Source organism: Leptonychotes weddellii, chromosome 10, assembly GCF_054177405.1.
Source record: "Leptonychotes weddellii isolate Sample4059 chromosome 10, ASM5417740v2, whole genome shotgun sequence".
Classification (NCBI taxonomy): Eukaryota; Metazoa; Chordata; class Mammalia; order Carnivora; family Phocidae; genus Leptonychotes; species Leptonychotes weddellii.
This window is the reverse complement of record NC_138378.1, coordinates 1,582,651-1,609,588: the sequence shown is the minus strand read 5'-3', so window position 1 is coordinate 1,609,588 and position 26,938 is coordinate 1,582,651. Positions and strand designations below refer to the sequence as shown.

The 26,938-nt window shown below is 56.2% G+C and overlaps 1 protein-coding gene across 4 annotated transcripts; it reads left to right on the top strand.

Annotated features, from left to right (window-relative positions):
* The first annotated feature begins 14,223 nt into the window (after nucleotides 1-14,223).
* LSM14B (LSM family member 14B) lies at nucleotides 14,224-26,119 on the top strand. 4 transcript variants are annotated; one of them, XM_006744614.3, is made up of 10 exons: nucleotides 14,226-14,522; nucleotides 16,218-16,381; nucleotides 17,623-17,758; nucleotides 18,544-18,660; nucleotides 20,854-21,021; nucleotides 21,287-21,364; nucleotides 21,579-21,740; nucleotides 22,112-22,262; nucleotides 24,135-24,320; nucleotides 24,898-26,119. In XM_006744614.3, exons 1-9 carry the CDS (start codon nucleotides 14,396-14,398, stop codon nucleotides 24,304-24,306), a joined length of 1,275 nt encoding a protein of 424 aa, XP_006744677.1. In that variant the 5' UTR covers nucleotides 14,226-14,395; the 3' UTR covers nucleotides 24,307-24,320; nucleotides 24,898-26,119. The 4 variants fall into 4 exon arrangements, with proteins under 4 accessions (XP_081688619.1, XP_006744678.1, XP_030896383.1 ...); XM_081832493.1 differs by lacking the exon at nucleotides 22,112-22,262 and having other exon boundaries at nucleotides 14,224-14,522; XM_006744615.3 differs by lacking the exon at nucleotides 18,544-18,660 and having other exon boundaries at nucleotides 14,225-14,522.
* The last annotated feature ends 819 nt before the right edge of the window (nucleotides 26,120-26,938 follow it).

Sequence of the window (26,938 nt, the reverse complement as noted above, 5' to 3'; positions counted from 1 at the left end):
CTCTAACAGAAAGATGCCCACACTCGCAATCTTTTCCCTCAGGATTCCTAAAATTGGGCAATGACTGGAATGAGCCATTTGCTCTTCTCTTGGGAAGCTAGAGTAGCGTGTGTCCAAAGTACGACGTTGGAAGTCATGGGCAAGCCGGTAAATCTCTTCCTTACGGGAGGAAGCCTTGTCTTCTCACACATTAAAAGCTTTCCCCAAATTCACGCCAAGATGCATGTTGACATTCCCATTCTATCCAAGTGGGTTATACGACTCAGAAACAGCAAAATTAACATCCCGCCCTGGGAAACCCACATGCTGTTTTTAGAGCTCATACAGCAGGCAGACAGCCCAGCTCTGCAGTGGACAGAGGTTAAGTGTTCTCATTATGAACCCAACGCCCCACTGACCCTCTGGAGTGAACCTGATTTGTGTGAGAAAGAACAAAAGCACATGCTTGAGACAAAAAACAGAGGACCCGGAGACTGTGAGGGAATGCCCGCCTCAAACTCTGAACTCAGGGGTCGCCAGGACCAAGGTGACTTTCTCGTCCAGAAACTATGCAGCGTGGGCTTTCTCCAGCTTCAGGCCTCAGTGCTGGCCACTGTCCGGGGCCCAGGCTCTCCAGGAGAACGCTGGAGACGAAGAGGCCAAGAAAGGCAACGGGAGGCCCTCAGGCTCAGCTCCGATGGGGGTTTCCTTTCTCTTAATGCTTTTTCTGCCAATTTCCAATTTTTCTTCAACGAATGCGTTATTCTTTTATAATTAAAAAAAAAAGCAGCATTGCGTGGTTTTTCATCTTTTAACTTCCTCTTGAAGTAAAACGCACACGTTGAAAAGTGCACAACTCAGTGAATTTTCTCAGACTGAACGCACCCATGTCACCCACGCCAGATGGAGAAGCAGAACATGCCCTGCATCCCCGGGACCCCCTTGAGTCCCTCTGGGTCAGTCCCCCGAGGGTGACCACGCCTGACTTCCAATACCGTGGATTCCTGTCGCCGAGCTTGGGACTTTATGTCAGTGGAACTACACAGAATTCTCCTTCTCTCCCATTTTCCCCAACGTTTTATTTTTGTGGGGGGTTAGTTTTTGTATTGCGATAAAAGGTGCATACCATAAAATTTACCATTGTAGCCATGTTAAAGTGTGCGCCTTAGGGGCATTGAGTATATTTGCACTGTTGTGCAGCCGTCCCCTCTGTCTAGTTCCAGAACATTCCATCACCCCAAAAGAAGACACTGGAACAGTCAGTCCTCACCCCTCTGTCTCTCCAGTCTCTGGCAACCATGAGGCCATTTTCTGCCTCTGGGTTTTCCCATAATGGGCTCATACGATATGTGTCCTCTTGTGTCGGGCGTCTCTCACTCCGCGTCATGTTTCCGAGGCTCATCCACGCGGTAGTGAGCGCCCCTGCCTCACCCCTTGCTGAGACCGAGTGTTAAGCGCGGGGTGGCTGGGCCAGAGTCGGGGTGCCCGTTCACCCGCGGACGGACGTCGGCGTGTTTCCCTTCAGGAACAGTGCTGTCGGGCACATTCGTGTGCCAGGTCTGGTGTGGACACAGAGTGTCCTCTCTCTTGGGCACACCCCTCAGAGAGGGACTTGGGGGTCAGATGGCGACGCTGGGTCCAGCTTACGGAGGCCCAGACTTGTCTTTGTGTCGGGACCCCATCCCTGAGCAGTGGCTGAGGCCGGGGCGCCCCGGCCAGCCTGCACGTGCTTCTAGCCCGCTGCCACGGGTTCCGTGGGCCGAATGTGAGCCACCTGTGTATCCACTCTTCGGGAGCTGGGGCCACTGTGAAGGAAGCCGCTCAGAACATCCCCCGCTGGACCGTGGTGACAGAAACACACGTTTCTCTTGGGAATACCGACCACTGTGCACACTCACACACGGGCGTGCACACCCCTCCCTGGCTCTCCCTGGCAGATACCGGCACCTCCTCCGCTCGCCCTCCCTCCCCCCAAGCTGGCCAGCCTGCACTTGGGGGCCTGAGGCAGGGACCCCCAGGGGCTTCCCAGGCCGATGTGGGGGGAAGAGAGAAATGGGTCCAGGGACAGACTTCCGGGCAGAGGTTCCACACGCGGGCATCTCCTTTCACAACATGGGGAGGGGATTGCAGTCCTTGATTCCTTGGCACATGCCTCCTGGACGCCACTGCGGGCCAGGCCTGTGCTAGGCTCTGGGGACACGTGCCGGCAGGGAAGGGTGACAGGAAATGAGGGAGGCCATGAGTCAGGGAGCCAGTGCCAGAGAGGCACAAGGACAGTCAGCAGGGTGAAACATGTGCGGCCTAGGAAAGGGAGCCAGGAGGGCATCCTGGAGGCGGTGTCCTGGGAACAGGCCTAGTCAGACAAGGCAAGGTGAGCGCCCAGCAGGGGGCTCTGCTCCTGCAAAGGCAGGGCGGCTGGGCACTGGGTGTCACTCGTGCTGGGCCGGTCTCCTCGTTGTCCCGCTGGCTAGTGGTGCAGACACAGGGCCATGGCAGGAAATCCTCACCCAGAATGGCTTTGGTCCTTCCTCCGGCCCCTCCTGCCACATAGCCTCAGGCCGGCCCTGAGGTTCTGGTTTCTCAGCTCTGTGTCCTTCACGGGGCATGCAAGGGCCAGGGCCTGGGGAGGGAGGGCCGGCCCACCCTGATCCACAGAGCGGGAGGAACCCTCGAAAAGAGAAGAGGAGCCTTCGTGGGACAGCTGTGCAAATGTCATCAGCGGCAAGGCCAAGGACAAGCGCCTCAGGGCACACGGCCCCTCAGTGTGCGGAGCTGGGGGTCCCCCAGGCCGACCGGGAGACCAGCAGGGCCCCCAAGCCTCTGTCCTCCTGTTGGGAGGGTGAGAACATCCCATCCACAAGGACGCTGCCAGGCGTGTCCCTGACCACAGCTGGCGGCGTGGTCCAGGTTCCGCCTGTGCCACCCCGGTGGTCAGCTCACGAGTCCCGCCCCGCCACTCCCGAGGTGAAGCCCAAGCAGAACACCGGCCAGCCTGTGGGTGTGCAGTTTGCATCCTGGCTCCGCGCCCAGGCCCCCCAGCAAGGGTCTCCCTTGTGGAAGGCGTTCCGTGGATGTCTGTGGTGTAAGTGCCTCAGTGACTGGGGGATTCCTCGATCAAGCAGTCAATGAACGACTCGATGACTTGGTAGGCTGAGGGTCCAGTGCCGTTGGTTGTGACGACCACCTGTCGTGTCTGGACAGCACAGCCTGCCCGCCCCTGGGTGCCCCCTCAGACACACCGAGTGCTCCCTGCATGGGGGGGGGGGGCGGGATGAGGGCGGGAGACCATCCTCCCAATTCTTTCGGAATGGACTTAGAATTTGTAGCAAAGTGGGGCTTGAGGACACCCCTGCTGCTTCTTCCCGCCCCCACAGGACCCCCGTCTCTGGCCTGCCTATGGCAACTTCCTAATGTTGACTTATTGAGCTTGCACACAAATACGGGGGGGCCTGCCCCTGCCCAGGGCCCTCCACCCCCCACTTCCTCCACTGGCCACCCGGCGGTGTGTGTCCCTGTGCTCCAAGGCCTGGGGGTCCCATCCCCCAGCTCTCCTGGGTGGCAGTGACATTTCCACATGCTTGGCTGCCCTGCATCCCTGCACCTCTCTCAGGAGCATCCCTCCCTGGGTCCCCTGCCCGCTCTTTGCGCATCCTCCAGCAGCTTCCTGAGAAAGGTGCTCAGGACCCTCCTCACCTGCAGACAGCTTTAGGCAGCCCTCTTACGAGATTCGCTGCATAGAGCTTCTGGGACAAAAAGCAGCTTCCCCAGGACGTGGAAGGCCATGCTGCTGTTGCCCACATCCTCGTGTGGCGGCCACCAGACCCAGAGCTCCTCAGATCCCTGGCTCCTCACCCGGGATCCGGGCTGCTCTCTGGAAGCTTGAAGAGTCAGCTTTCTATCCCCTGGTTCTGGAAATATCACAACACTGTGCCTTGGGTGGGTTTTCACTCCCTCAGCCTGGAGCCTCACATCCTCCTGTTTTAGAACATTTTCTGGCAGATGGTTTGCTTGATGGCGCTCTCCATTCTGTGTTTTTCTAACTCGCTAACTGCACGTTAGACTGTGCCTAAGCCGGTGGTCTAATTTTGTTTCCTCTTGTATTTTTCATTTCGTTTCTTTCTAATTTATGGGATATTTATCTCTTTTTTTTAAGATTTATTTATTCATTTGAGAGAGAGAGAGAGAGAGCAGGAGCAGGGGGAGCAGAGGAGAGGGAGAGAGAATCTCAAGCAGGCTCCCCGCCATTGTGGAGCCCAACGTGGGGCTCCATCCCACGACCCCGAGATCACGACCTGAGCCAAAACCAAGGGTCAGACACTTAACCGACTGAGCCACCCAGGCGCCCCATGGCACATTTATCTTTGACTGCATTTTCACTCTTGCTATTTTTTTAGTTAAAAAAAAGAGAGAGAGCTCTTTCTTATTCTCTGCCTGTTCCTTTTTTATAGCTTCTTGTTCTTAAGTGAAAGGTGTGATATTTTCACTTATTATCTCTCTGAGAGATTTTTTCTCTTTTGTATTATCTTTTGCTCTTCTTGTTTGTTTCCTCTGGGCTCCTTTATTTTGGCAGGTATGGAATCTATCTTTCGTGTTAGATACTCTTACCTCGAGGGGCTGGTGATCCTGGAGGTACCTTCATGAGAGGCACACAGTGCTGATGTGAGCAGCGCGCCTGGATGGGTGAGGGCAGACCACTAAGGGGAAGCCGAAGGGTCCAGGCGCTTGGCCAGAGGTCTTAGGAGGCTAGGCCGGTCCTGCAGAATCCTCGGGTCTCCCATGTGGCAGACGAGCCTGGCTGCCAGCATTCTGGGAATTAGCAGAGTCAGAGCCAAGGTCGCCTCTCAAGATATGCCTGTGCATCCATCTCCCTGTTCCTCCATGGCTGGTACACATGGCTGTGCCTGGGCCCCCGAGCCCAGAGCCTCCCGGCCCTGACCCCCAAGAGCGAACCTGGGGCCTCAGTCTTCTTCCAGCCCATGCAGCGGGGGTCTGGGGTCTAGCTGCTCCTTGTAACTGTTCTTCCTGTTCTTCCTATTCTCAACCCTACTCCATGCCCTACCCTCTGAGCCGCCTGGCCTCCTGGATTTGAAGCAGGCTCCCCACTGAGCAGGGAGCCCAATGCGGGACTTGATCCCAGGACCCTAGGATCATGACCTGAGCCAAAGGCAGACGCTTGACCAATTGAGCCACCCAGGTGCCCCTGGAAGGAGATCTTACAATTGTATGCGTTGCTGACAAACAAAATCAGATTTCTCATAAAAGCCAGATTTCTAGCTCTCCTTAAAAACGGTGGGTCTGACAGCTCCAGACCCAGCATTGCCTAGGGCATTTAAAGCCATGTGTTCTTGACAAGTCACTTAATTTTCCCGAGTTTCTATATATTTATCTGTAAAATAAAAACTTACTTTTAATTTTTGAAGAACAGTCCAGGGCAACACCTGCCCTCCCAACCAGGAAACATGCTGTCCACACCCCGCTGTCCCCACACCCTGCCCACATGGACACAGCTCTCCCCACCAGTGAGTTTGCAAGCCCCGGGCCTGGAGAGTTAGGACAGCGGTGGGCAGGACTGGGGCCCTCGCCTGTCCTCTCCACCCACTGGGGAGGTGACCCTGAGGAGGGTCCCTGGCAGAAGTTTGCCCAGGACACCTGGACGAGGTGTTTGCACCTGCTGTAGGTGCTGGGGACCCAGGCTTCCCTCACGGGGCTGGCATTCTTGGGGGCTGAGCCAAGGGCATGCAGGTTAGAGATGCGGTGGGGGGTGGGTAGAGTAGGGAGGGGTGCAGGGTATGCGGGGGGCTGCTCTGCCATTTTCACAGCGTGGCTAGTGGTTGCCGATGGCCTGTCTGATTGGATGACATCGGAACAGAGAAGAAGGGAGGGCTGGGCCGTAAGAGGCCCAGAGAACAGCATCCAGGCAGTAGGAATAGCAAGTGAACGTCCTCCCTGGCATCCTGAGCCCCCAGAGCCCAGAGAGGAGCAGACAGCAGGGGGAGTCACAGCTAAGTCAGCAGGGAGCAGGTGGGGCCACTGGTACTTCCAGTGGCCGGGGTCTGGGGGAGGGGAGACACGTGTGGAATTCAGGGTCCCCCTGGTGGTGCCCCCTGTGTGACTATTACGTGCGTGGACAGCGCCGCTATCCCAGCCTGAGGAGGCAGGTAAGCAGGGGCTCAGCCCCTCGGGAATGAGGATGGGGTCACACCCCAGGTAGGCCCCCAAGACCTGCAGAGGTGACAGCAGAGGTGGGGTGTGGCTGGACAGGCAGGCTGCACAGCAGAGGAAGGAAGGGATGAGCCCCAGCTGAGCCCCGGGAGCAGCTGTAATGATGGGGCTGGTGTGCCTGCCCCCCCGTTGGAGATCTCCCCCCCAGGAAGAGCAGCTGGGGCACCGCTGGAGGAGCCCCCACGTGCAGGGGAGACAACCTGCAGCACAAGGAGAGGACTGTGGCCACAGAGCCCAACTGTGAGGGAGGGAGGCTGAGCTGACCACCTGTGGCTGAGGCTCTGACTCAGACTTTGCTGAGAGCAGCTGAGATGGTGGGAGGCAGGGGCACCAGGGCCTGGCCCTTTCTGTCCCGTGGGGGGCTCCCCCAATGGACACTCTTTCCTCGGCTGCTCCCGCTGGGTGGGCAGAGACTTGGCCAGGTCTGCATAGTAGCTGACAGCCCCGGCCCAGCCTGACTTCTCCCACCTTCTGCCACAGGAGCTACCCCCAATAATCTGCACCATCCCTGTCTCAGCACCTGCTTCCTGGAGAAGCCAGCCTGGGACCCTTTGGCTTGGACTTCGTGTGACGACAGGCAGGGCCACTGGGAGGGCTTGTTTATTCACTCAGCAAATATTTGGGGTGCACGCGTAACAGCACAGTGGGGACTGTGGCTTCCCAAGCCCAGGTCTGCACTCTGGCTCTGCTGGGATGGTGGGCAAGCTCCTCGGCTGCCCTTGTCCTCGTCTCCCGTCTATAAGACCCACCTAGAGTATCGCTGCGAATATCAGACGGCCTAGCGCAGCAGACCCAGCGCACACGCGACATGATGAATCTCCGCTGCCACGATTCTCCCTTCGAGGGCCCATTTCAAGTTATTGGCCATATGGGCCTTAGTCTTCTACTCAGACACTAGAATGTGTGGTCTGCAAGTATCAGGGCAGGGGTGGTAACAACAGGCTTGAAGACTCAGAGCAGAAGATCAGGGTTTCTGGGCTGCATGCCTGTGTCCCCTGCACTGCATGCCGGCCGGGATGGGAGGCTTCTCCCAGGAGGAGGTCGCCGGTCCTCTCCCAATGCCTACCGTCGGAGAAACCTCTATCTGCCCTGCCCATCTGAACACAGAAGTCTGCCCCTTGGGCAGCCGCTGGTGGAGAGTGGATGCTTGGTGCCGAGGAACTCGCCTGAGCAGGGAGATGACGCTCATCCCCGGATGGAGCAACGGCACGGCTGGGAACGAACACCCTGTCCCCAGATAACGTCAAGCTGGGCCCGGTTCACCTCACGCGTTGCGGTGGGAATACAAAGTGGTGCAGCCATTCTGGAAAACAGTCTGGCAGTTTCTCACAATGTTAAATATAGAATTACCATATGACCAAGCAATCTTACTCCTAGGTATATACCCGGGAGAAAGGAAAACATACGTCCACGCAAGAACTTGTACACGAATGTCCACAGCAGCGTTAGTCATAGTCACCGAGAAGCAGAAACAACCCAAATGTCCATCAGCTGGTGAAGATGTGCGTGGCTTTGGGCGGTGGAGTGTTTCTCAGCCGTAAGAAGGAAGTAGTGACAAATGCCGCAACGTGGATAAGACTTGAGAGCATCTCTAAGTTATGCCCAGTGAAAGAAGCCCGTCACGTAGGGTAGGATTTCACTGAAGTGAAATTTCTAGGACAGGCAAACCCGAAGTAGCTGCCTGGGTCTCAGGGGAGAGGAATGTGTGGAGTGACTATAGCAGGTAGAGGTTTTGTGCGTGGGGATGAAACGATCCTGAATTGTGTGGTGATGGCTACACACCTCCAGTACGTTTGCTAAACGCCACTGGACTGTACATTTTAAATGGGTGAGTATTAGGTATATCTCTATAGCATTTTTAAACAAATAAATAAATGAATAAGGCATGAATTCCAGGCCAGCCTGGGGAGCAGAGATCAGATTCCAGAGTGCCCGCCCTGAGCTTCAGCAGTGGTGCTGAATGCCATTTGTGAAAACACTCTGCCCCCAAACCCAGCAAGAGTCCCAAGGCAAATGTGACTCTCGTGTGTCCCAGCGCTTGAGAAAGACAAATATGTGTTCACGTATGTCTGCGATTGGCTGGAGGAACGAGATGAGCCATGGGAGATGTGTTTCAGGCGTCGACCTCCCTGTCTAGCTGCTGGTACCTGCTGGTACTCTGTCCTGAGAAGCTGACTTCCTGGGCTACAGTTCTCTCCCCAGCCTGGCCAACGTGCTGCCCTTTGTCCGCCTGGGTCCCTACGGGCTCCTCATGCACGTTGTTTCTTGCCACCCAGTGCGTGAACCCAAGCTCTGCATTCAGGATGGCTAGGGCCGCAACAGGAGAGACGGTTTATGGTGTTACCACCACAGATCTTAACACAAGGAAGAATGCCCACATGCCTGGCAGAATGCTTTTCACCCGCACACTGGAGCCTTTTCCTGGGCTGTGAGAATGTCTTCGTAGGCGTACGAGGGGCCCTCAGGTTGGCCCATGGAGCACTGTTAGGGGAGTTCAGGCTGTGGGAGCCTCTGCCACGGCTTCTGTTTACATGACTTCATTCTTGGGGCTGCAGCTCTCCCCTGCCGGCACAAAGACAAGTGCCCAGCCTTGGAGTGGACTTGGAGCTGGCATCCTAGGACGCTCCTGGGCAAGCCTGTGCATTACCATGGCAACTCCCTCGGATGTGTCCTGCATCTTTTGCATGAGGTCAAGAGAGGATAGAGCCCTGAAGAAGTAACTGCTTTCCCAAATGCCCAGCTCTAGCCTCAAGGGTGGTCTGTATTCAGGGTACCTTTGAAGGGTGAGCTCCTTGAGCACAAAGGTCGCTTCGGGTCCCTGCCCCCCCACCCCCAGGGCTGAGTGCTTCAGGGCGGGGTGTTCAGGTTAGCAGCCTGAGATGCTTATCTGAATCCCAGCCCTGCTACTCGCTGGCTGGGTGGCCCCGGCTGAGCACCTACCCCAGGCTGGTGGCCTCAGCTCTGCAGGTGGAGTATCACACCTCCCAGGACTGGGGCCGGGGTTAGGGGAGAACGCATGGCCAGGCAGGTAGTGGCACGGGGCAGCTCAGTAAACACTGGCTGTTGTGGGCACTTAGTAAAAGCGTGGTGGATTGCCCAGGAATAAGGCTCTCAGTATTTCTTTTCTTTCCCAGTATAATGGACACGTGCACAAACGCGCTCGGGTCCTGAGTGGTCAGCTCCATGGAGGTCCACCAAGGTAATGCACCTACGTAACCAGCACTGATGGCTAGTGCCCAGAAGCCACCCAGGCTCCTTCTGAAGCCACGAGGCCCCCAGGGACAGCCACCCTAACAGCCCACCTGTGACTGTATGTGCAGGGGATTGGGCCATGTGTTCTCGGTCTCTCTCTCTCTCTCTCTCCGCCCTGCCTGTGCAACCGAGGTCGGCCCGCGGTGGGTGCCCCAGAATCTTCCAGCAGGGAACACACTGCCATCAGAGATCCAATCTCCTGCCAGCGGGCCTGGCAGTTTCCAGTTTCACTGTGAAAACGTTCTGGTGCATATCTACTGGGGAGCAGACACACGCACCACCATTGGGTCCTTAGAACTATCTTTTATTGGTAAATAAAAAGTACTGCCAGGGCGTCTGGGTGGCTCAGTCGTTAAGCGTCTGCCTTCGGCTCGGGTCATGATCCCAGGTCCTGGGATCGAGCCCCGCATCGGGCTCCCTGCTCCGCGGGAAGCCTGCTTCTCCCTCTCCCGCTCCCCCTGCTTGTGTTCCCTTTCTCGCTGTCTCTCTGTCAAATAAATAAATAAAACCTTAAAAAAAAAAAAAAAAAAGAACTGCCCAGTGCACGGGGCCCTTATATTCCCCTTCCCTGTTTCCGCATCCCATTTCCTCACCCTCAGCAGTGGCCTTGGTGACTTGATCATGCTTTCCCTTCTTCCCTCGGGAACTGCCTGGAGGCAAGGTCCAGGGGGCCGGTAGGCAGCCTGGGCAGACTCCCTGCCCTGGGCTCTCCCGCAGCCCCTGGAAGCGGAGCTGGACAAACAACGGCGAGCTCCCCTCCACCCGGGCACTGTGCGGGAACCGGAGCGAGGCCAGCTGTGGAAGGGCTCTTCGGGTGGGGGCTGCACTGTCAGTGGCCCCATCATCTGGCAGGGGGAAGGAGGCGCCCGCGGGCACGAATGCCTCCCTGCGCCTTCAGTCCTCAGCCTCTCAGGTAGGTTCTGGACCCATGCTCACGCTGGGAAGACAAGGTCGCAGATGTTCAGAGAGACCACAGCCAGGAGGCACCGGCCGGGCTCCAGCATTTTTGAGGAGCAGCTCCACTCAGGGATTCCCATAAGCTCTGTTCAGCCCCCATCTGAGCAGGGGATGGGAAAGGTAGCTGCAGCTGCTCACTGGGGTCTGGGTCCCAATGTCTTTCTTGTACCTCTCTTCTCCAGCCCTGGCTCCCTCACACCAGAACGCTCAGCTGGGGGGAGGGGTGAGATGCAAGCAGAAAAGGGTTTGAAGGTGAGGGGAGAGGGGGAGCAAGAGACTTCACCTATTGGTGCTCACGGAGTCTCCAGGGAAAATAGCCATGCAGGGCCCTGGGCAGAGGAAATGGATTCCAACAGGATTCACAGAAATCGGGTTAGACCGCAGGGAGTATTCCTAGCTATGCAAGAGCAACAAGGCCCCCCTTCCTGTCTTTACTCCGCAGCCACACAGGTGAGCCTTGAACACACCCTCCCTGTGCCCCTTTCCCCACCTACAAGACCTCCTAGTAAGCAACACCTTCAAAGCCAGCCCTGACTCCCCCACCCAGCTCACCTGTAATCCCTCAGCTCCCTCCCACTCCTGTTATCTGCAGATGGGCAAGGGCTCTCCCAAAGAGGTGAGCACCTTTCTCTTGTGCCAGGACAGCGGGGGATGGGTGAGGTCCTGCCCTGCTGGCATGCTCCCACACTTCAGGCCGCTGACCTGACTTTTGCTCTGTGGACCAGCTATTATTGACATTTCTTTGAATCAACTCACCTGTTGTGTTCTGCTCCTGGTAAGCAGTAAAACCTACAATTCCAAGGGTCGTGAGGCTCATTCTTGCTCAGGTGGACATTAGAGCCACAGTGATATTCTGTGGTGAAGGGCCTCTCCTGCGGCAGAACCTGCCAGACTGGGATGGAACCCAGGGCAGCATCCTGGGTCCGCATTATCACACGCGTCCTTATTAGGGACCACTTCACTCTCCTCCATACACACAGTAGGTGATTAGTAAGTGGCTCACGTTTGCAGTGGAAACCTCGCTAGTCAAGTTTAGTTCCCGCCACAACTGCTCCCCTCTTCAAATCTTTTGCAAGTGCCCTCCACTTTGGGCAAGACACCAAGGAATGAATGGTAGAGCCAGCATTCCTGTACCTGTGCACCCCGTATATTTTTAGCCTCTGCCCTGCCTGGGCATTTGCCCCATGGCTAACCACCTAGCTGCACACCAAGGGGTCTGGCAAGCTCTCAGAGGTCTCTGGAACTGCACCCCACCCTGGTCCTGAGGCTTCGGCTCTCTTTTCCCAAGACAGAATCAACTCCTGTTAGTAAAGAGTGTATCCCCACCTCCAACACAAAGAGGCTTGTAGCTCCAAAACCAGGATCTGGGAGGCAAAGAATCTGTGACGTTGGGCAAGTCATATTCTAGACCCAGAAAGTGGGGGGAAAGGATGCCTCGGCTGCACAAGGGGGACAGTCAGGAGACCTGGGGCGGCAGCTCCTTGGGACAGGTGCACCCCTGGGAAAGGCTGTGCTAAAGGAGAGTCCCATCTCACTTCTAGGAGCAGGACCCCCCATCCCCAGAGATCTCTCCTCGTAGGGCTAGACGAATTCCATGGCTGTGCTGTCCCCGTTCTCACCAGTGCAATTTTCCCATGTGCCAAGAATCAATTCTAGAATATACAGGTAAGTCTTGGCAGATGCATTCTGAAGACCTTTCCACGCTTTCTGCTTCCTTGCTGCTCCCTTTTCTCAAAGCCATTACTGTTCTGGTCCTGGATGTCGTTGGGTGCTGGCAGGAGCCTGTCCCGTCTGCAGCTCCTCTGTCCTGTGCGGGGTCTCGGTCCTCCTCTGTAAGAGGAGGGGAGTCAGATGCCTAGTCTGGGCGGTGGGTTATATTCTCTGCAGTGGCTTTCATTCTTTTGTTTGGCACTCACGGTAAGAAACACATTTTACATCTTTTTTTTTTTTTTTTAAGATTTTATTTATCTGACAGAGAGAGACAGCGAGAGAGGGAACACAAGCAGGGGGAGTGGGAGAGGGAGAAGCAAACTCTCCCCTGAGCAGGGAGCCCGATGCAGGAGGGCTCTATCCCAGGTGGGATCATGACCTGAGCCGAAGGCAGACACTCAACAACTGAGCCACCCAGGCGCCCCATTTTACATCTGGACCGAATACCCATGTAAATATTCACACACGTTAGTGACCTAAACACAAAGCAATACTCTCACTATGTGGGATGCTCTGATATTTTCTTTTATCCAGTTTCATTTTTATAAAATGCTGGTCACCATCCACCCAGTTTCTTCCGTACCGGATCTGATGGGCCGGGTCAAGAGGGAGAGACAGACAAAAAGCAAGCGCACACGTGCACGCTCGCAGTCGCTGACGGAGCTAAGTGCCGCGCGGGGACAGTCGGAGGCCCCTCTCCGCCTCACACCCAGGACGCCCAGGACGCCTCCCGGCTGGAGCCGGACGGGCCAGGCCAGGCGGGGCTTTGAGGCGCTGGTGGCGGGCTGGGATTTATTTTAAGGGACGTGAAGCTACCGCAGGTTTGGGGGAGGGGAGGGATTAAAGGAGAAGATGCGCTCAGCAGTTTATATTTAGCGGCTGACGCGCCGGAAGCGCTCGTAACCCGCAGCTGCCACTGCACCCTGCGCCCAGAGGGCAGGCCCCACCTCCACGTCGCGGTTAGGGACCCCGGCGCCCGCCTTCGCCTCCGGGCTCAGGGATTCTCGGTCCCCCGCCTCCACGTCGCGGGCAGGGACGCCGAACCCCGCCTCCACGCCGCCGTTAGGGACCCCAGCGCCAGCACCCGCTCTTCTCTCAGCGGGGTAGGGACTCCTGGCCCTCCGCCGCTACCTCGAGGGACAGGGACCCCGAACCCCGCCTTCGCTCGGCGGAACAGGGACTCCCGGACCCCCGCCTCCCTGCCGCGGTTAGGGACCCGGGCCCCAGCACCTCATCTTTACTCAGCGGGATAGGAACTCCCGGCCCCCCGCCTGCACCTCGCGGGACAGGGACCCTGAACCCCGCAATCACCTCCCGGGACACGGACCCCGAACACCGCCTCCACGTCGCGGACAGGGACCCCCGAACCCCGCCTTCGCTCGGCGGGACAAGGACTCCCGGGCCCCGCCTCCACGCTGTGTTTAGGGACCCCGGCCTCAGCACCTCGCCTTCACTCAACGGGATAGGGACTCCCAGCCCCCCGGCTGAACCTCGCGGGACGGGGACCTCGAACCGCGCCTCCACGTCGCGGTTAGGGACCCCTGCCCTCGCCTTCGCTCCCCGGAGCAGGGACTCCGGCCCGCGGGTGCTGGAGAAGGGGCGGGGCGCATCCCAGCCGGGCGGCCTTCCAACCCAGAGCAGGGGAAGCTGTCCCGGCCTTTTCCGCAGAGGGAATGCCTAGCTCGGGGGACACGACTCGCAGGCCCGCTGAACAGCGACCAGGGCAAGGCCAACGCGCTCCGCCCTCCAATCCCGCCCCTCCGCTCACCGGCCCCGCCCACCCAGCACGCGCACGCGCGATCCGCCCCTCCCAATTCCCACCCCTTTCCCCCCTCACCGCCCCCGACCCCTGAGCCTGCCCGCCGGGTCTCGTGCTCCCACCCCGCGCGGGGCCCGCCGGGAGTTGGCTGAGGAGGGGGCGGAGAGCCGAGGAAAGCCCTCCCGGGCCCGCGGCGCTGGTTGCGCAGGCGTAGAGCGCGGGCCCGCCCCTAGACCAGCGGCGCGGCCATATTTAAAGGGAGGCCGGCGCGGCGAGCCAATGGGTGCCGAGCGTGCAGGGGCGGGGCGTGGCGGCGCGAGGCCCCGGATGTGGCTGCTGCGGCCCCTCCTCCCCCTCGCTCTCTTCAGAGCTCCTGGCCGCGCGCCGTCGCTCGCTCGCTGGTCCCAGCGCAGGCCCGACGGGCGGCGGTGAGGAGGCGCCGAGGCGGAGGAGCGGGCGGCGGCGAGGCGACCGCGCGGAGGCGAGCGGGCCAGGCCCAGCCGGGCGGCCGCCGCCATGAGCGGCTCCTCGGGCACCCCGTACCTGGGCAGCAAGATCAGCCTCATCTCCAAGGCGCAGATCCGCTACGAGGGCATCCTCTACACCATCGACACGGACAACTCCACCGTGGCGCTCGCCAAAGGTAGCGGCCGCCCCAACCGCCCCGGCCCCCGCCCGCCAACAGCCCGCGGCCGCTCCCCGCCCCTCGCGGCGCCCCCCGCCCGCCTCCCCGCCCCCGCGGGGCCCGGCCGGCACAATGGTCTCCCCCGGCCCCGGCAGCGGCTTATTGTGCGCGGCCGGCCCGCCCAGCCCGAGGGAGGGGAGGGGAGGTGGGGGCGGGTCCGGTTCCCGCCGCGCCGCCCCCTCCCTCGCTCAGCCCACCTCTGCAGGTGGGGGGCCGGTGTAGCCGGGCGGGCGCGGAAAGCCGGGTCCCTGCGGAGGAGGGGCGGGGCGAGGGGCTTGAGGCTCCCCGGGGCCTCCCCAGAACACTAGTCCTGCAAGCCCTTCTGGAACCTATTAAGCAGCTGGGGCCTTGAGCCTGAACAAATACCACGTCTTAATGGAACCTCCTGCCAGGGTGGGAGCATCGGTCGGCAGCTAGGTGCCCCCGCTTAAAGCGCTCTCTTGCCCTGATGCAGACGTTGTGGCCACACCGAAGCCCCCGGGAGACTTAGGGGCAGAAGGGTGTATTGTGGCTCTAGAGGAGTCCAGAATCTTTTCCCAGCTTGTTGTGGCAGGAGGTGGCTCCAAAGTTTCTTTGTCTTCATCCTCCAGGGAAGATGGCGAGTGTCCTACCCTAGCCTCTTAGAGAGCGGTGATGAATGCAGCCAGGTCTGCAGAAACCCTGTTTGTTTGATGGGTCTTGCTAGGCTTTCAAGGATCAGGGCTCAGCTTGCACACTTCTTCTGTCAGAGGGAGCTCTAGGCCTTCAGGACGCCGTCGTTCCAAACTCTGGGAGTGTCCTAAAGCATAGCGCTCCCAAGTTCTAGGGTAGACCGTTCGTACTGCTCCAGGGGAGAATTCAGGATTACCGACAAGGGTATGTGCTGACGTGTACTCTTGGCACTTGAGTATGTTTGACATGAGATCCCCATTGGAGAAACTGAGGCCCAGAGTCTCTGTCCTTGGCAGGAGTTGTGCTCAGGTTAAATAGAGGCTGCTTCAAGCCCAGCTCTGCCCCAGAGACTGAAGGAGGACAGACTTGGAGAGACTTTAATCCCTGCTGGTAAGGGTCCACAACCCCGAGAAGGCCTTTGGGCACACACAAGCTGGTGCTGTGGGTCCAGGTTGTGGGCCTGCTTCTGCCGGTGTTTCTGTAATAGCTCCTCCCTAGGCAGGTTGTGGGAGGATGAGGGTAACAACCTCCAGGCTTCTCTCCTAGCAAAACAACTCCCTCCTAGCAAAACAAACTCCCAGGGGTGACGACGTGGGATGAGGCTTCAGGCAAAAAGCAGCTGTCGGGCTGCTTAATCTTTGAAGTCAGGTGTAAACAGGGGTGCTCTGCAAAGCTGACCTGGTTTGCTGAGGGCACTGGGCTTCCCATGTTCACACTTGAGAATGTTAAACTTCACGGGGTTGTCAGGCTCGGATGTCGTTAACTTGTTGTCTTTGTGACCTAGAACCTTTTGGAGCATTGCCAAGTGGGGTCTTGTAGGTATTGGCCATTGGAAATTGGGGGGTGGGGTAGTTGTCGGAAGGTGGACCGCAAGTGCTCTCCTGTGGATAGTGTGCGGGGCAGGGCCGGTCGTGGAATGCTTGAGAGCAGCAGTGGAGAGGGTGGATGGAGCGCCCTTGGCCGAGGACGATAACCTAATGGTTCTTTCTCTCAACTCCGAAGTGAGGTCTTTTGGTACTGAAGACCGTCCCACAGATAGGCCGGCCCCCCCAAGAGAGGAAATCTATGAGTACATCATTTTCCGGGGAAGCGATATCAAAGATATTACCGTGTGTGAACCTCCGAAAGCTCAGCACACACTCCCTCAGGATCCTGCTATTGTTCAAGTAAGTGTGTTGCCCTGCTTTGCTGTGGCACGGTTTCTGAGAGGCGCTGGTTTCCAAATGGAACTTGGTGTCATCTGTTTGGCGGGAGCGCTCAACTCGAGGAATAGCCTTTTAGTGAAAAGTGGTTTAATTTCTGTCTCCGCTGTTGGTGTTCCTATGAAAGGTCTTAACCTCAGTATGCGGTAGTGTGTGCTGTGGAGTGAGACTCTCCATTTGTGTGAGAAGGGGGTGGTGGTCTAGTCTTGTCCGGGGTGTTTGGGGAATTGTGTTTGTCCTCACATTTGGGTTGGGACAGCAGGACTTGCTCTCTTGACACTGTCTAGATTTTAAATTCCAGTGTTGTGGGACAGTGAATTTGCAATTCTTACACCATACACCTGTTTGCTGCGCTAAGGCATAACTTTTTAAAAATTTTTGTTTATTTTTTAAAGATCTTATTTATTTGGGAGAGAGCACGAGGGAGGGGGGTGGGCATTGGGGAGAGGGAGAAGAAGACACCCCAATGAATAGGGAGCCAGATGCGGGACAGATCCCAGGACCCAGAGATCATGACCTGAGTCGAAGGCAGTTGCTTAACATGACCAGGTGTTCCCATTAAGGCATAATTTGCCTAGGATTACCAGGGAGCCTCAGTTAATATTCTCTTGACTTAAAATTTAAAGATTCCCTGGCTCCTCTGAGGTTCATACTATGGGAGGTGCTCCCTGGAAGATAGGAGCATGCGTGGGGGATTCTGGGACATGTGGAGGAGCCCCGGGCCAGACTTAGGAAAGGTTTGCAGCCAGAGTTGTCAGGGACTTCAGAAGAGGCAAGTACCTGAGCCAGGCCTCGAGGGACAAAGGGGCCTTTTGGGAGCAACAGGCAGCAGTGTCCCTGAAGGTGTGGGGACCAGAGAAAGAGTGCTTGTCTGGGAACCTCACGGCTGTGCTCCTGTGTTGGGACAGAACCAAATCGAGGATGGCATACCCACACAGAGGCTAAACTATTTGATGACAGTGGGGTGTCATTACAGGGCTTGAGTTAGGGGAAATTGAGGTTCGGGTTACCTGGACAGGCAGTGCTGGATATGAAATGTGGGAAAGGCAGGTTTGAGCTCCCTTAGATCATCCTGGAAACGTAACCTGCTCCCTCCAGCCTGAGAGGCTGACAAATCAGGCTGCTTTTCCCTGTCTGAGCGGTGCTTTCCAGGCGGGTGATGGGAGGGCCTTGTGCTGCTCTCATTTGTGTGTCTCGTTGCTCAGTCTTCCTTGGGCTCGGGCTCGGCCTCCTCCTTCCAGCCACACGTGCCTTACAGCCCCTTCAGAGGGATGCCACCCTACAGCCAGTTGGCTGCCAGCTCTCTGCTTAGCCAGCAGTATGCCGCTTCCTTGGGCCTAGGTGAGTAACCTGTTTCTATCTGGTAAACTGCTCGTGCTGTGACCTCCAGGAAGCAGGGCCACAGACCCTGAGAGTGGGGACACTGTTCTTGTGATATTCAGTTTGTATCACATGCTTAGTACATTACTCAGTGCAATTTCAGCTAGTTAGAATGCTTAGTAATTACTCAATTGAGAGTAAAAGAGTTAGCAGTCTGAATTTTGGAACAGATGAATCAAATCAAAATTTATTTGAAATGTCGGTCTGGGTGGAAGTCATGATACATTTGCTTCAATAAGAAACAAATGTTATGTGCGATCACAGATGAGTTCTAACTATTGGCACGTTTGTAAACCTGTAAATACGAAAGTTGAATCAACATCTTATCTATTGTAATCATTTTATTATCATTGCTTTGCTCAAAAGTTATTTCCCCAAAGGTGAACTAACTCTGGAATGAGGTTCTCTTCCGCACGTGTAGAGTGAGAGTCTACCTGGCCCTGGACGCAGCTTTGCAATGTGTTCAAACCCTGGAGTTGGCAGGCTCCTATTCAAGCGTAGGGCTGTGAGCAGGCCCTGTAGACCGGTTCTTAGATCACTTTTTAATCAGCTTGTCTTGATTGCTGCTCCTAGTGTGGGTGCCCTTGTCAGCCTGGCTCACTGTGTTTCTAGAGTAGGTTTTTGTGAGCCACGTGTCCTACGAGGGACTGCTTGGCTCCTTCCAAGCTTGCTAGACACAGGACGAGTGTCTCGTTACTTATTTGTGTACTTTCTCTTTTGCTCTTCTCTCCTCTGTCTTCTTTTAGAGAAGCTGGTGAGCCCTCCAGCCTCGGCCGCAGCTTCCAGCCCTAGTTCCTCTCCATCTCCACAGCCCGCCTCAGAGCTTGACATGTCCTCAGAGCCACATCAGCTCACTTCCAAGGGTAACCGCAGTTTGGGAGAGCTGCATGCTGTCTTGCCATCCTGAGAGCAAGGGGGTAAACCAGTAGCCCAGAGTGACAGTAGCTGTAGCCAAGCCCAAGGGTCGATTAAGCTGCTTCCATTCGATTCAGTACATAGTCATGATTTATTAACGAACTCCCAGAGTTTTAAAGAAGGGATTGGAAAGAACTGACCAAGCACTTGCACTCTCCCTGGGCCCAGGGTCAGTTTTGATCTGTACTGAGACTGCCAGACATGGGAACTTTTCCTCTGCACAGAAAGCCTTTCCCTGAGGTTTCTGCTGGTCCCACATGTGTTCTAGATTGCTGGGTGAGACTGCAGGAGAGTGTCTCTAAGAAACTCATGTGTTGTTCTGGGATCTGTGTGCCACATTTGTCAGTCATCCAAGGGGCCTTAGGTGTCTTTATAATGTGAAGCCCCTTTAAAATTGGGAGACTTGCTCGAGCTGTTGACCAGGTGGATAGTGTGGGCCTAATGACCAGCTTGTTTTTTTGTTTTTTTTTTTTAAAGATTTTATTTTTAAAGCAGGGAGCCCGATGCGGGGCTCGATCCCAGGACCCTGGGATCATGACCCGAGCCGAAGGCAGGCGCTTAACGACTGAGCCACCCAGGCGCCCCAACCTAATGACCAGCTTGTTAATGCTGGTGTGCACCACCTGTCTTAGCTGGGCTGTGGCACCTCTTGGGGCTTCTTGACCTTTCCTGATGTTCTCGTTTCATTGGAGAGCGGAGATTCACGTGCCTGACTGAGTTAGAGCACAGGAGCTCTGCCCTCACCACTGCAGAGGCTGGGTCCAAGATCGCGCCCGGAGCTTCCACTGTGGCACACGACTACTGTCAGTCTGTTACTTTGCACGTGTCGCTTTCTGCTCCTGCGTGGACGCCAGTGTGTTCGAGTTGTAGAAGCAGTAACGTTTTTTCCCGGTTAAAACTTATATTAAACAGTTCATCTTTCTTTGGATTGTTTGCATGAAATTGCTACTAAGGCAAGATGGTTTAACTGGTTTGGTTTTCTCAAAAGCAAAGGAGCCTGAGAGTCTTGCCCCCTCAAGTTAGAGTGTGACAGGAGCAGTCCGGCTGTGTCTCTGGGAAGGCCCTGCTGGGCAAGGTGGCAGGCCGGGGAGGGTGCTCTAGGGTGGTGCCTGTTGAGCGCGCCTGCAGGTGCCAGGGTGCGAGGCCACGAGCAGCTTCTGTGCTGGCCATGAGGGATTTTTCAGTCGTTGCCTTAGTGTCTGTGCCACGTGGAAAATAGGAAAGGTGAAAGAGCCAGTCTTCACATGTGACGGGCTGCCTCTCATCATAGTTACCTCTGCGGTTAGGGCTCAGTTTTTCTGGGTCAAAGCTCTGGACCTCCACCCAGCACCCCCGCCCCCCCCTTAGACCGTACAGGGAGGGGAGGAGAGGAGATGGGCCAGTGTGGGTGGCATGCCCTCTCCCTTTCCCTGCCTCAGCAGACACCTTGGGAGCTGAGACCTCCAAGGCTCGGCTTCTGAGCTCACAGCTGCCGTGCTCAGGGCTGGGGGCTGCGGTGTTGTAGGAACAGACTTCACGCGGCCCAACTCCGGGGGCGGCCTGGGAGCCTTCGTTTCCTCCAGATGTGTTACTTTTCTTTAGTCGGCTTTTATTACAGCATCCTTTTCGATGTTGTTATTTCTCAAGCAGACACAACAGTGTTTTAGAATTTAAAGAGTGATCACTGTATTTACTACAAGATCCTGGACTGGGATGGTTCTTGTCCAGCGTGGACTGGAACGAAATAAATTCTCAGACCGTGAATTTGCCAGCATCTTGGAACCCATGGAGCCCCCTTGGGGTTAGAGCTTCTGTGGTTTTTGGAAAGCTTTGTTTGTTTGTTCGTTTATTTTCTGTGTCCCCCTCCCTACCCTGGAAAGCTGTTTCTGAACCACCTGGGAGGTGTTCATTTTTGGCAGGGTGTTTTTCTCTCCTCGGCGTTCCCTAGCTTGGGGATCCTGGGGCTCAGGGCTTCCGGATGAACTGGCCTTGTTACCACCTGGCTAGACAAGAGGGGGTGGTCCGGGAGGTTTGGTGGGGATTGGGAGAGTCTCGAGGCGGTAACCTTCCAACTGCCTGGCATGCCACCCAGAAGGAATGGCTGGAGGGGCGTGAGGTTCTCTCCTCTCTGGTTTTAAGCCCTCCTTCCCCTCCCATCTCAGGAGCTGGTTTTCCATCCGTCCCAGTCGGCAAGAGCCCCATGGTGGAGCAGGCTGTCCAGACTGGTTCTGTTGATAACCTGAACGCCAAAAAGCTGTTACCTGGCAAGGGCCCAGTGGGGATGCAGCTCAGCGGGCGCCCCGCCCAGCCAAGCAGCAAGACCAGCAGCGGTACTAGAACACTTCGTTCCTCCGGAGTTGGCTTCATGTTCTCAAAGCGGCACGCTGCTGCCTGGGGTTCTTCTTCTTTTTCTCCTCTCTCTCTCTCTTTTTTTTTTTTAATTAAAAAACACTGATCCCTGCCCCCATCCTAAACACCATGTGCTTTTGCAGGGCCTCCCCTTGCTGCATGTCCCCCGTGGTGGTGCCACCCTGCTTCCATCGCTGGGCTCCGCTTTTGTAGGCGCTTGCCTTACTCTTACCTTTTGCGCCTTAGATGTAGTTCAGCCGGCAGCTGTGCAAAGTCAAGGGCAGGTGAATGACGAGAACAGAAGACCTCAGAGGAGGAGATCAGGTAACAGCTGTTGCCACTTGAGTTCTGGGGAGCCTCGAACTGTCCAGATGTGCTCTGCTTGCCCCCCCCGCCTTGTCCCTGTGGGTGACGGTTTTAGGGGGTGCTGGGGCTCAGTGTCTGCTTCTGTGTGCTCTGTTCCCTCCTGTCATCATCCATCTCACACTGAGTAATGTCAGGTTGGTAGCTTACCAGCCATGGCTTTCCTTTCTTACAGGGAACAGACGAACAAGGAATCGCTCCAGAGGGCAAAACCGCCCGACTAATGTCAAAGAAAACACAATCAAGTTTGAAGGCGACTTTGATTTTGAGAGCGCCAATGCCCAGTTCAACAGAGAGGAGCTGGACAAAGAGTTTAAGAAGAAACTGAATTTTAAAGGTGTTTGTCGTTATTCGGAAATTGCTCTCTCCGCCAAGGAGTATCTGTAGAAGCAGGTTAAGGAAGGACGGGCAGCGGGGAGGGGCTGGGCAGTTGGGCCAGTGGCCAGTGTGGAAGCAGCGCCCCCTAAGGAGTTCCTGAATGAGGAGGAGCCTTGGGGCCCTGTGCAAACTGTGCAAGGGGAGGAGGAGCAGACCACGTGGCCCCAGGGTGGACAGGACTGGTTAGGATTCGAGGAGGGGATTCCACTAACCCTGAAGACCCCTCTGCAGCACTTCTGAGGCTTGAGGACACCTGCCAAGAGGGTCCACTCTGGTAGAAGGGGTGCTTTGTTTGCTTCTTGGCATCCCAGTGTGTTCTTCTCCGCGCAGATGACAAAGCTGAGAAGGGGGACGAGAAAGACTCAGCAGTGGTGACCCAGAGTGATGAGGCTCCTGCTGAGGAAGACCACCTGGGGCCCAACTGCTACTATGACAAGTCCAAGTCCTTCTTTGACAACATCTCCTCTGAGCTCAAGACCAGGTCAGGGGCCGGGAGGGCGCTGGGCTCGGGGCTCATGAGGCCTGGATGAGCTGGCAGGTCCAGACCCTCATTCTGCCTCAAACCTCCTGAAACTAGGGCACGCTCTCTTGAAGACCAGCCTGAGACCTAAGTTCAGGGTCAATCTAGGATCCTACTTACATTTTTGCCCTGTGGGTACATCGGTCCTAGTGGCACCAGCAGGTGGCAATGTGGGAACCCCCAGCAGTCACAGGCATGTGAGGGGTCTGACCAAGGTCCAGCTCCGACTTTCGTCTTGGCTTTGCAGCCCCTTTGTCCGTCAAGGCTGGGCTCGGCACTGCCCTCCGTGGCTGAGCGGCTGCGTCGTTCGGTTCCACGGCACCTCGTCCTGGCCCGCTCCTGGGTCCCCGTGGACCCTGGGGTCTGAGGCCCTTGCTACTCGCAGCGCTGGCCAGTGTTCTGTTTGGGGTGTTCTTTCATCTTACTGCTGGCGGCTGGGGACCCCGTCATGCGTTTTTAGTGTCTCGCAGCTGGTGCTCAGATGCTGCCGTGAGACCAGGCTGGAGTGATAAACGGAGTCCATAGAGTGGGCGCAGCTTGGAAATCCAGACGCATTCGTTCTGCGCTCGGAGCGCCAGACACTGCTGGGTGTCAAGAGCACGGCACAGAGCGAGCTGGGGGTCCCTGCTTGCCCACATCTCTATCCTGGCAGGGGAAAAAAACGATAAAAACATGTGCATGCCTAGGATAGAAATGCTTCCGGGAACGGGGTGGGGCGAGGCTGGGCAGTGGGAGGGTAAAGGTAAATTATTGAGTGTACAGGTCTCACACCATGTGTTGTTTGGGAGCCAGCGTTGGGGGGAATGAAGGAAGCGTCTGCAGACGGGCTGCCGGGGCAAGGCAGGCAGTGTGCATCTGCCTCATGCTAGAGCAGAGTCCAAGAGAGTCGGTCCGGGATGAGGGGGACGTGTGCGTGTGGGGCTTAGTAGTAGGTCATAGTGACGACCAGCTCGTGCTGAGAGCCGTGGGCAGCCGTCAAGGTCGGAGCTGAGGAACTATGCCATCTGATCCCGCAGCTCTTTCTGTTGAACATGCTGAAGGTGGGCCGGCGTGAGGCTGGGTGGCCCATCTGGAGGCTTTCGCAGTAGTCTGGGTGTTTGGGAATAGGGTGGCAAGTGGTGGGAGAGGAGAGAGCTTGGCTTATGAATGCACCTTGAAGGGGGAGCAGACCGGGTTTGCTGACTGGATGTGGGGAGAACCAGCACAACTCTCTGGGTTGTTGGCCTGGGCAGCTGAAGGGGGCAGCTGCTGGTTCTTTGAAGTGAGGCCTGTGGGGGCCATAGAACAGGAGCTCAGTGCTGGGTGTGTGGCCTGTGAGCTGCCTGTGAACAGACTCGGGGGTTCGCCCCTGAGCTACAGAGGTGGGTGTTGCAGCATCCTCAGTATGAAGGGTGCTGGGGCAGCGTGCATGTCCCCACTCCCCCCAGAGCATTAGCATCACATTCTTGGAGACCCTGTTCCATCCAGCCCAAGCTCCTCCTCACATCCTAAAAACTTGTCTGAAGGGGTCCGTGGTCTGCTCCGGGTCTTGGAACCCACAGGGGCACTGTCTAGTGTCGCGTGCTCACCTTTGTTGGTAAAGGCGTGAGAATTGATGCTGAGCAGCCTAGTCCAGTGAGAAACAGACCTGGTTGGAGATGTGGCTGGGAGCACCTGCAGTGTTGGCTCTCTGGCTGCAGGGTCGGGACTGGGTCACCCCCTCTGCTGGCTCCAGCAACAGTCCCTCCCTGCTCGGCTTTCCTTCCTCCCGTGCTATGTGAGGCTGGGGCCTGGCTCAGAAAGTGGTGAGCATGTACTGCTGCCTTTGGTCTCATGTACCTGTCTGTGCTTCAGTTCCAGGCGGACTACATGGGCTGAGGAACGGAAGCTCAACACAGAGACCTTTGGGGTGTCAGGAAGGTTTCTTCGTGGCCGTAGCTTCAGGGGTGGATTTCGAGGGGGCAGGGGCAACGGTACAGCCCGTCGCAACCCAACTTCCCACAGAGCTGGGACTGGCAGGGTGTAAGGATGCAGCCCAAGGTGAGTGAGGGAAGGAAGCTTCTGGGTCCTTTGGTGGGAGGGCCTGATAACCAGCCTCTGCAGGAAGAGCTCAGGAGCCGGGAGACGGTTGGCTCTGGTTTCCAGTAAGAGGGGAAGCCTCCAGGAATCCAGGCCAAGACGAGGGCCCGGACCCTCCCAGTCACCCAGGGGGCTCCTGGGGAGGGCAGGCCCCGGTGTTGTCAGAGTGTGGTCAGCAAGAACAGCTTGTCCCAAGCCAGCCTCCCCGCCCCGGCCTGCAGGGACTCTGAGACTACATCACCAAGGTCCCGGTGACTTGTGTTCCGTGGGTCTGGGCGGTGAATGGGTTACAGGTGTGCCTGATGCTGACCTGCCCCGGCCAGGAGGGACCCGGAGCTTCCTGTCCCCCGTGTGTACAAAGATGATTTCCATCGTTGGTTGTGATTGCAAAGTCTGGGGGGCCTGGGCCTGACTGAAGTGTGAGGGGGGCTGAGCATCCCTGTTCTCCCTGGGAGGCTGTGTGCCTGGCTCACGCTGGGTGGCTGCCTGGCGGAATGTGCTGAGCGTACTCACCTGGTGCCCTGTCCCCTTCTTGCAGGCGCCTGCGGAAGTAGTACCGAAACAAAGCTGTGTCTGAGGATATTGGAAAAACGCTGCACTTACTGGGGAGACGTGGGTCACTTTGTTTACGGAGTTTGGAAAATTCCCGTACTACTACTTATGTTTTGGACTTAATTGAACTTGGACGTGGTCTGAGTTAGAACCACTTGTTTTGGGGGAAGTATTTGTGGGTAACCTCTTTGAGGTATCTTGGCCTGTCTTTCCTCTTTAGTTGCGCACAGCCTAATTCTAAGGTTTTGGTATTTTGGAAGAAGATTTCTAGAGCAAAAGCTTGATCCTCACTTTGTGGCTTTTTTTTTTTTGTGACAGCTTTGACTTTTTTAAAGTGGAACCAAATTTCATTTGGCCAATGTGACAGCCAAGCTTATCTCTATAACCCAACTGGCCTCTGGTGCTGCTGGCCTGGCACCCCCATGGGCACAGGTGGGGTCTCAGGAGCCAGGCAGGGCCAGCATGGGAGTGTGTGTATGGGGGTGGGCTTTAGGGCAGGGAAAGTGGGGTGTCCCACGGATCATGTTGTATAAGCAAACCAGACAACCCTTACATCCAGAGTGGCAATGTCAAGGTTGAGGGCTGGTGGGTTGGCGGGGGTGGGGGGAGGGCGGGGAAGAGGGAGAATCCTGGAGGCTTAGGAAGGGGTCCTGAACATGAGCTAGGAACTGTCGCTCAGAGCCTGACTTCCATAGGAATTGGGGTTGGGGGCCAAAGCCCAGGGCAAGCCCCACTGTGGGGTACCTATCCTTCCTGCCCTGCCCCTGACATCCTCAGACCCAGGCCAGTCAGTGTTGGACTCTGGCCACTGTTCAGTGTCTCATCCACTTGGAAATGAGCCAGTCTTTTTTGCAAGGTCGGTTGACCGAGAACATATTTCTTCTCAATTGTAAATAGTTGTGTTTTTGTTTTACAGTGGGTGGAGGGCGGGTGGGGAATATAAATTTGTTGCATGAGTAAATGGGTCAGACCTTTAGTGTAAGCATGCGCCCTTCTTCTGGAGAGGGCATTGTGTTGAACATAAGCACCTTGGTAACTAAACCCCTTTAAATAGCTATAAAGGTTTTAGTTCTGTATTGATTCAGTTACTGTAAAAGCTTGGGTTTATTTTTGTAGGACTTAATGGCTAAGAATTAGAACATAGCAATGGGCTGCTCTGTTGGAGTAATGTAAATTGTAATTATAAATAAACATGCAAACCTTTAAAACTTTTTTTTTTTACTGCTCTGAAAGTAAATAGTTCTGTTGATTCTGCTGCCTGAGTCACCTCATGTCTGACACGCCCGTCCTGGGGCATGTTCCGGCCTCAGGCTGGTAGGATCCTGGGGGACATCTGTTCGAGTGAGACTGCCCTGGCTGCTCTGGAGAAAGGGCATGGGTCAGCCCAACTTCACAGCGGGCCACCTCCCTGGAATGAGTGGCTCTGCTTTCCAGACACTTGGGACACAAACTAGTTTTAAAAATTCAGTTCACAGATAAACTTGCTTCAGAAGCAGTCCCTTTGTTGCTTTACTACAACCTCCAAGCTCCCCAGAGCTTGCACATCTTTGGTACCGTCAGGCCTGTTACGGGGCTGGACCCCAGCACCATGCATGAAAGCAGCCCATTTGGCTGTCATGGGTTTGGCTGACTCTGAAAGCAGTGTCAGACGACCTAAGGCCCATCCTGTCCGCCGTGTCGCATCTCCCTCCATGCCTGCCCAGAGCAGGACCAGGCAGCGGGGAGTCAGCCTGCAACATCAGGGCCCCATTGTCACTTTCAAAATTTCAACAAATTCTTGGCAACCTTCCTTTGCGGGGGTGGGCACAGACAAGGAACATCCTTGGCCGGGAAGAAATGAAAACCTTCCATAGCGTACATGCTAGATGCAGGTAGCCGGGGCGCTGATTCTAAACTAAGTAGGTGACTCAGCAGTTGCATTAGACAGGTATTTCTGCTGGCAAATCTAAATATAGTCAAGTCAGTTTACCACTATGACTAACTTTGCTATTAAAATTTTAAACTGACATTTTGATAATTACATATTT

What these genes read in the sequence shown, in the direction of transcription:
- LSM14B (XM_081832493.1), top strand. Translation starts at nt 14,396, where the DNA reads ATGAGCGGCTCCTCGGGCACCCCGTACCTGGGCAGCAAGATCAGCCTC. An exon ending in TGCCGCTTCCTTGGGCCTAG is followed by an intron (nt 17,759 to 18,543) that starts GTGAGTAACCTG and finishes GTCTTCTTTTAG; the next exon opens with AGAAGCTGGTGAGCCCTCCA. An exon ending in AAGCAGCAAGACCAGCAGCG is followed by an intron (nt 21,022 to 21,286) that starts GTACTAGAACAC and finishes TTTGCGCCTTAG; the next exon opens with ATGTAGTTCAGCCGGCAGCT.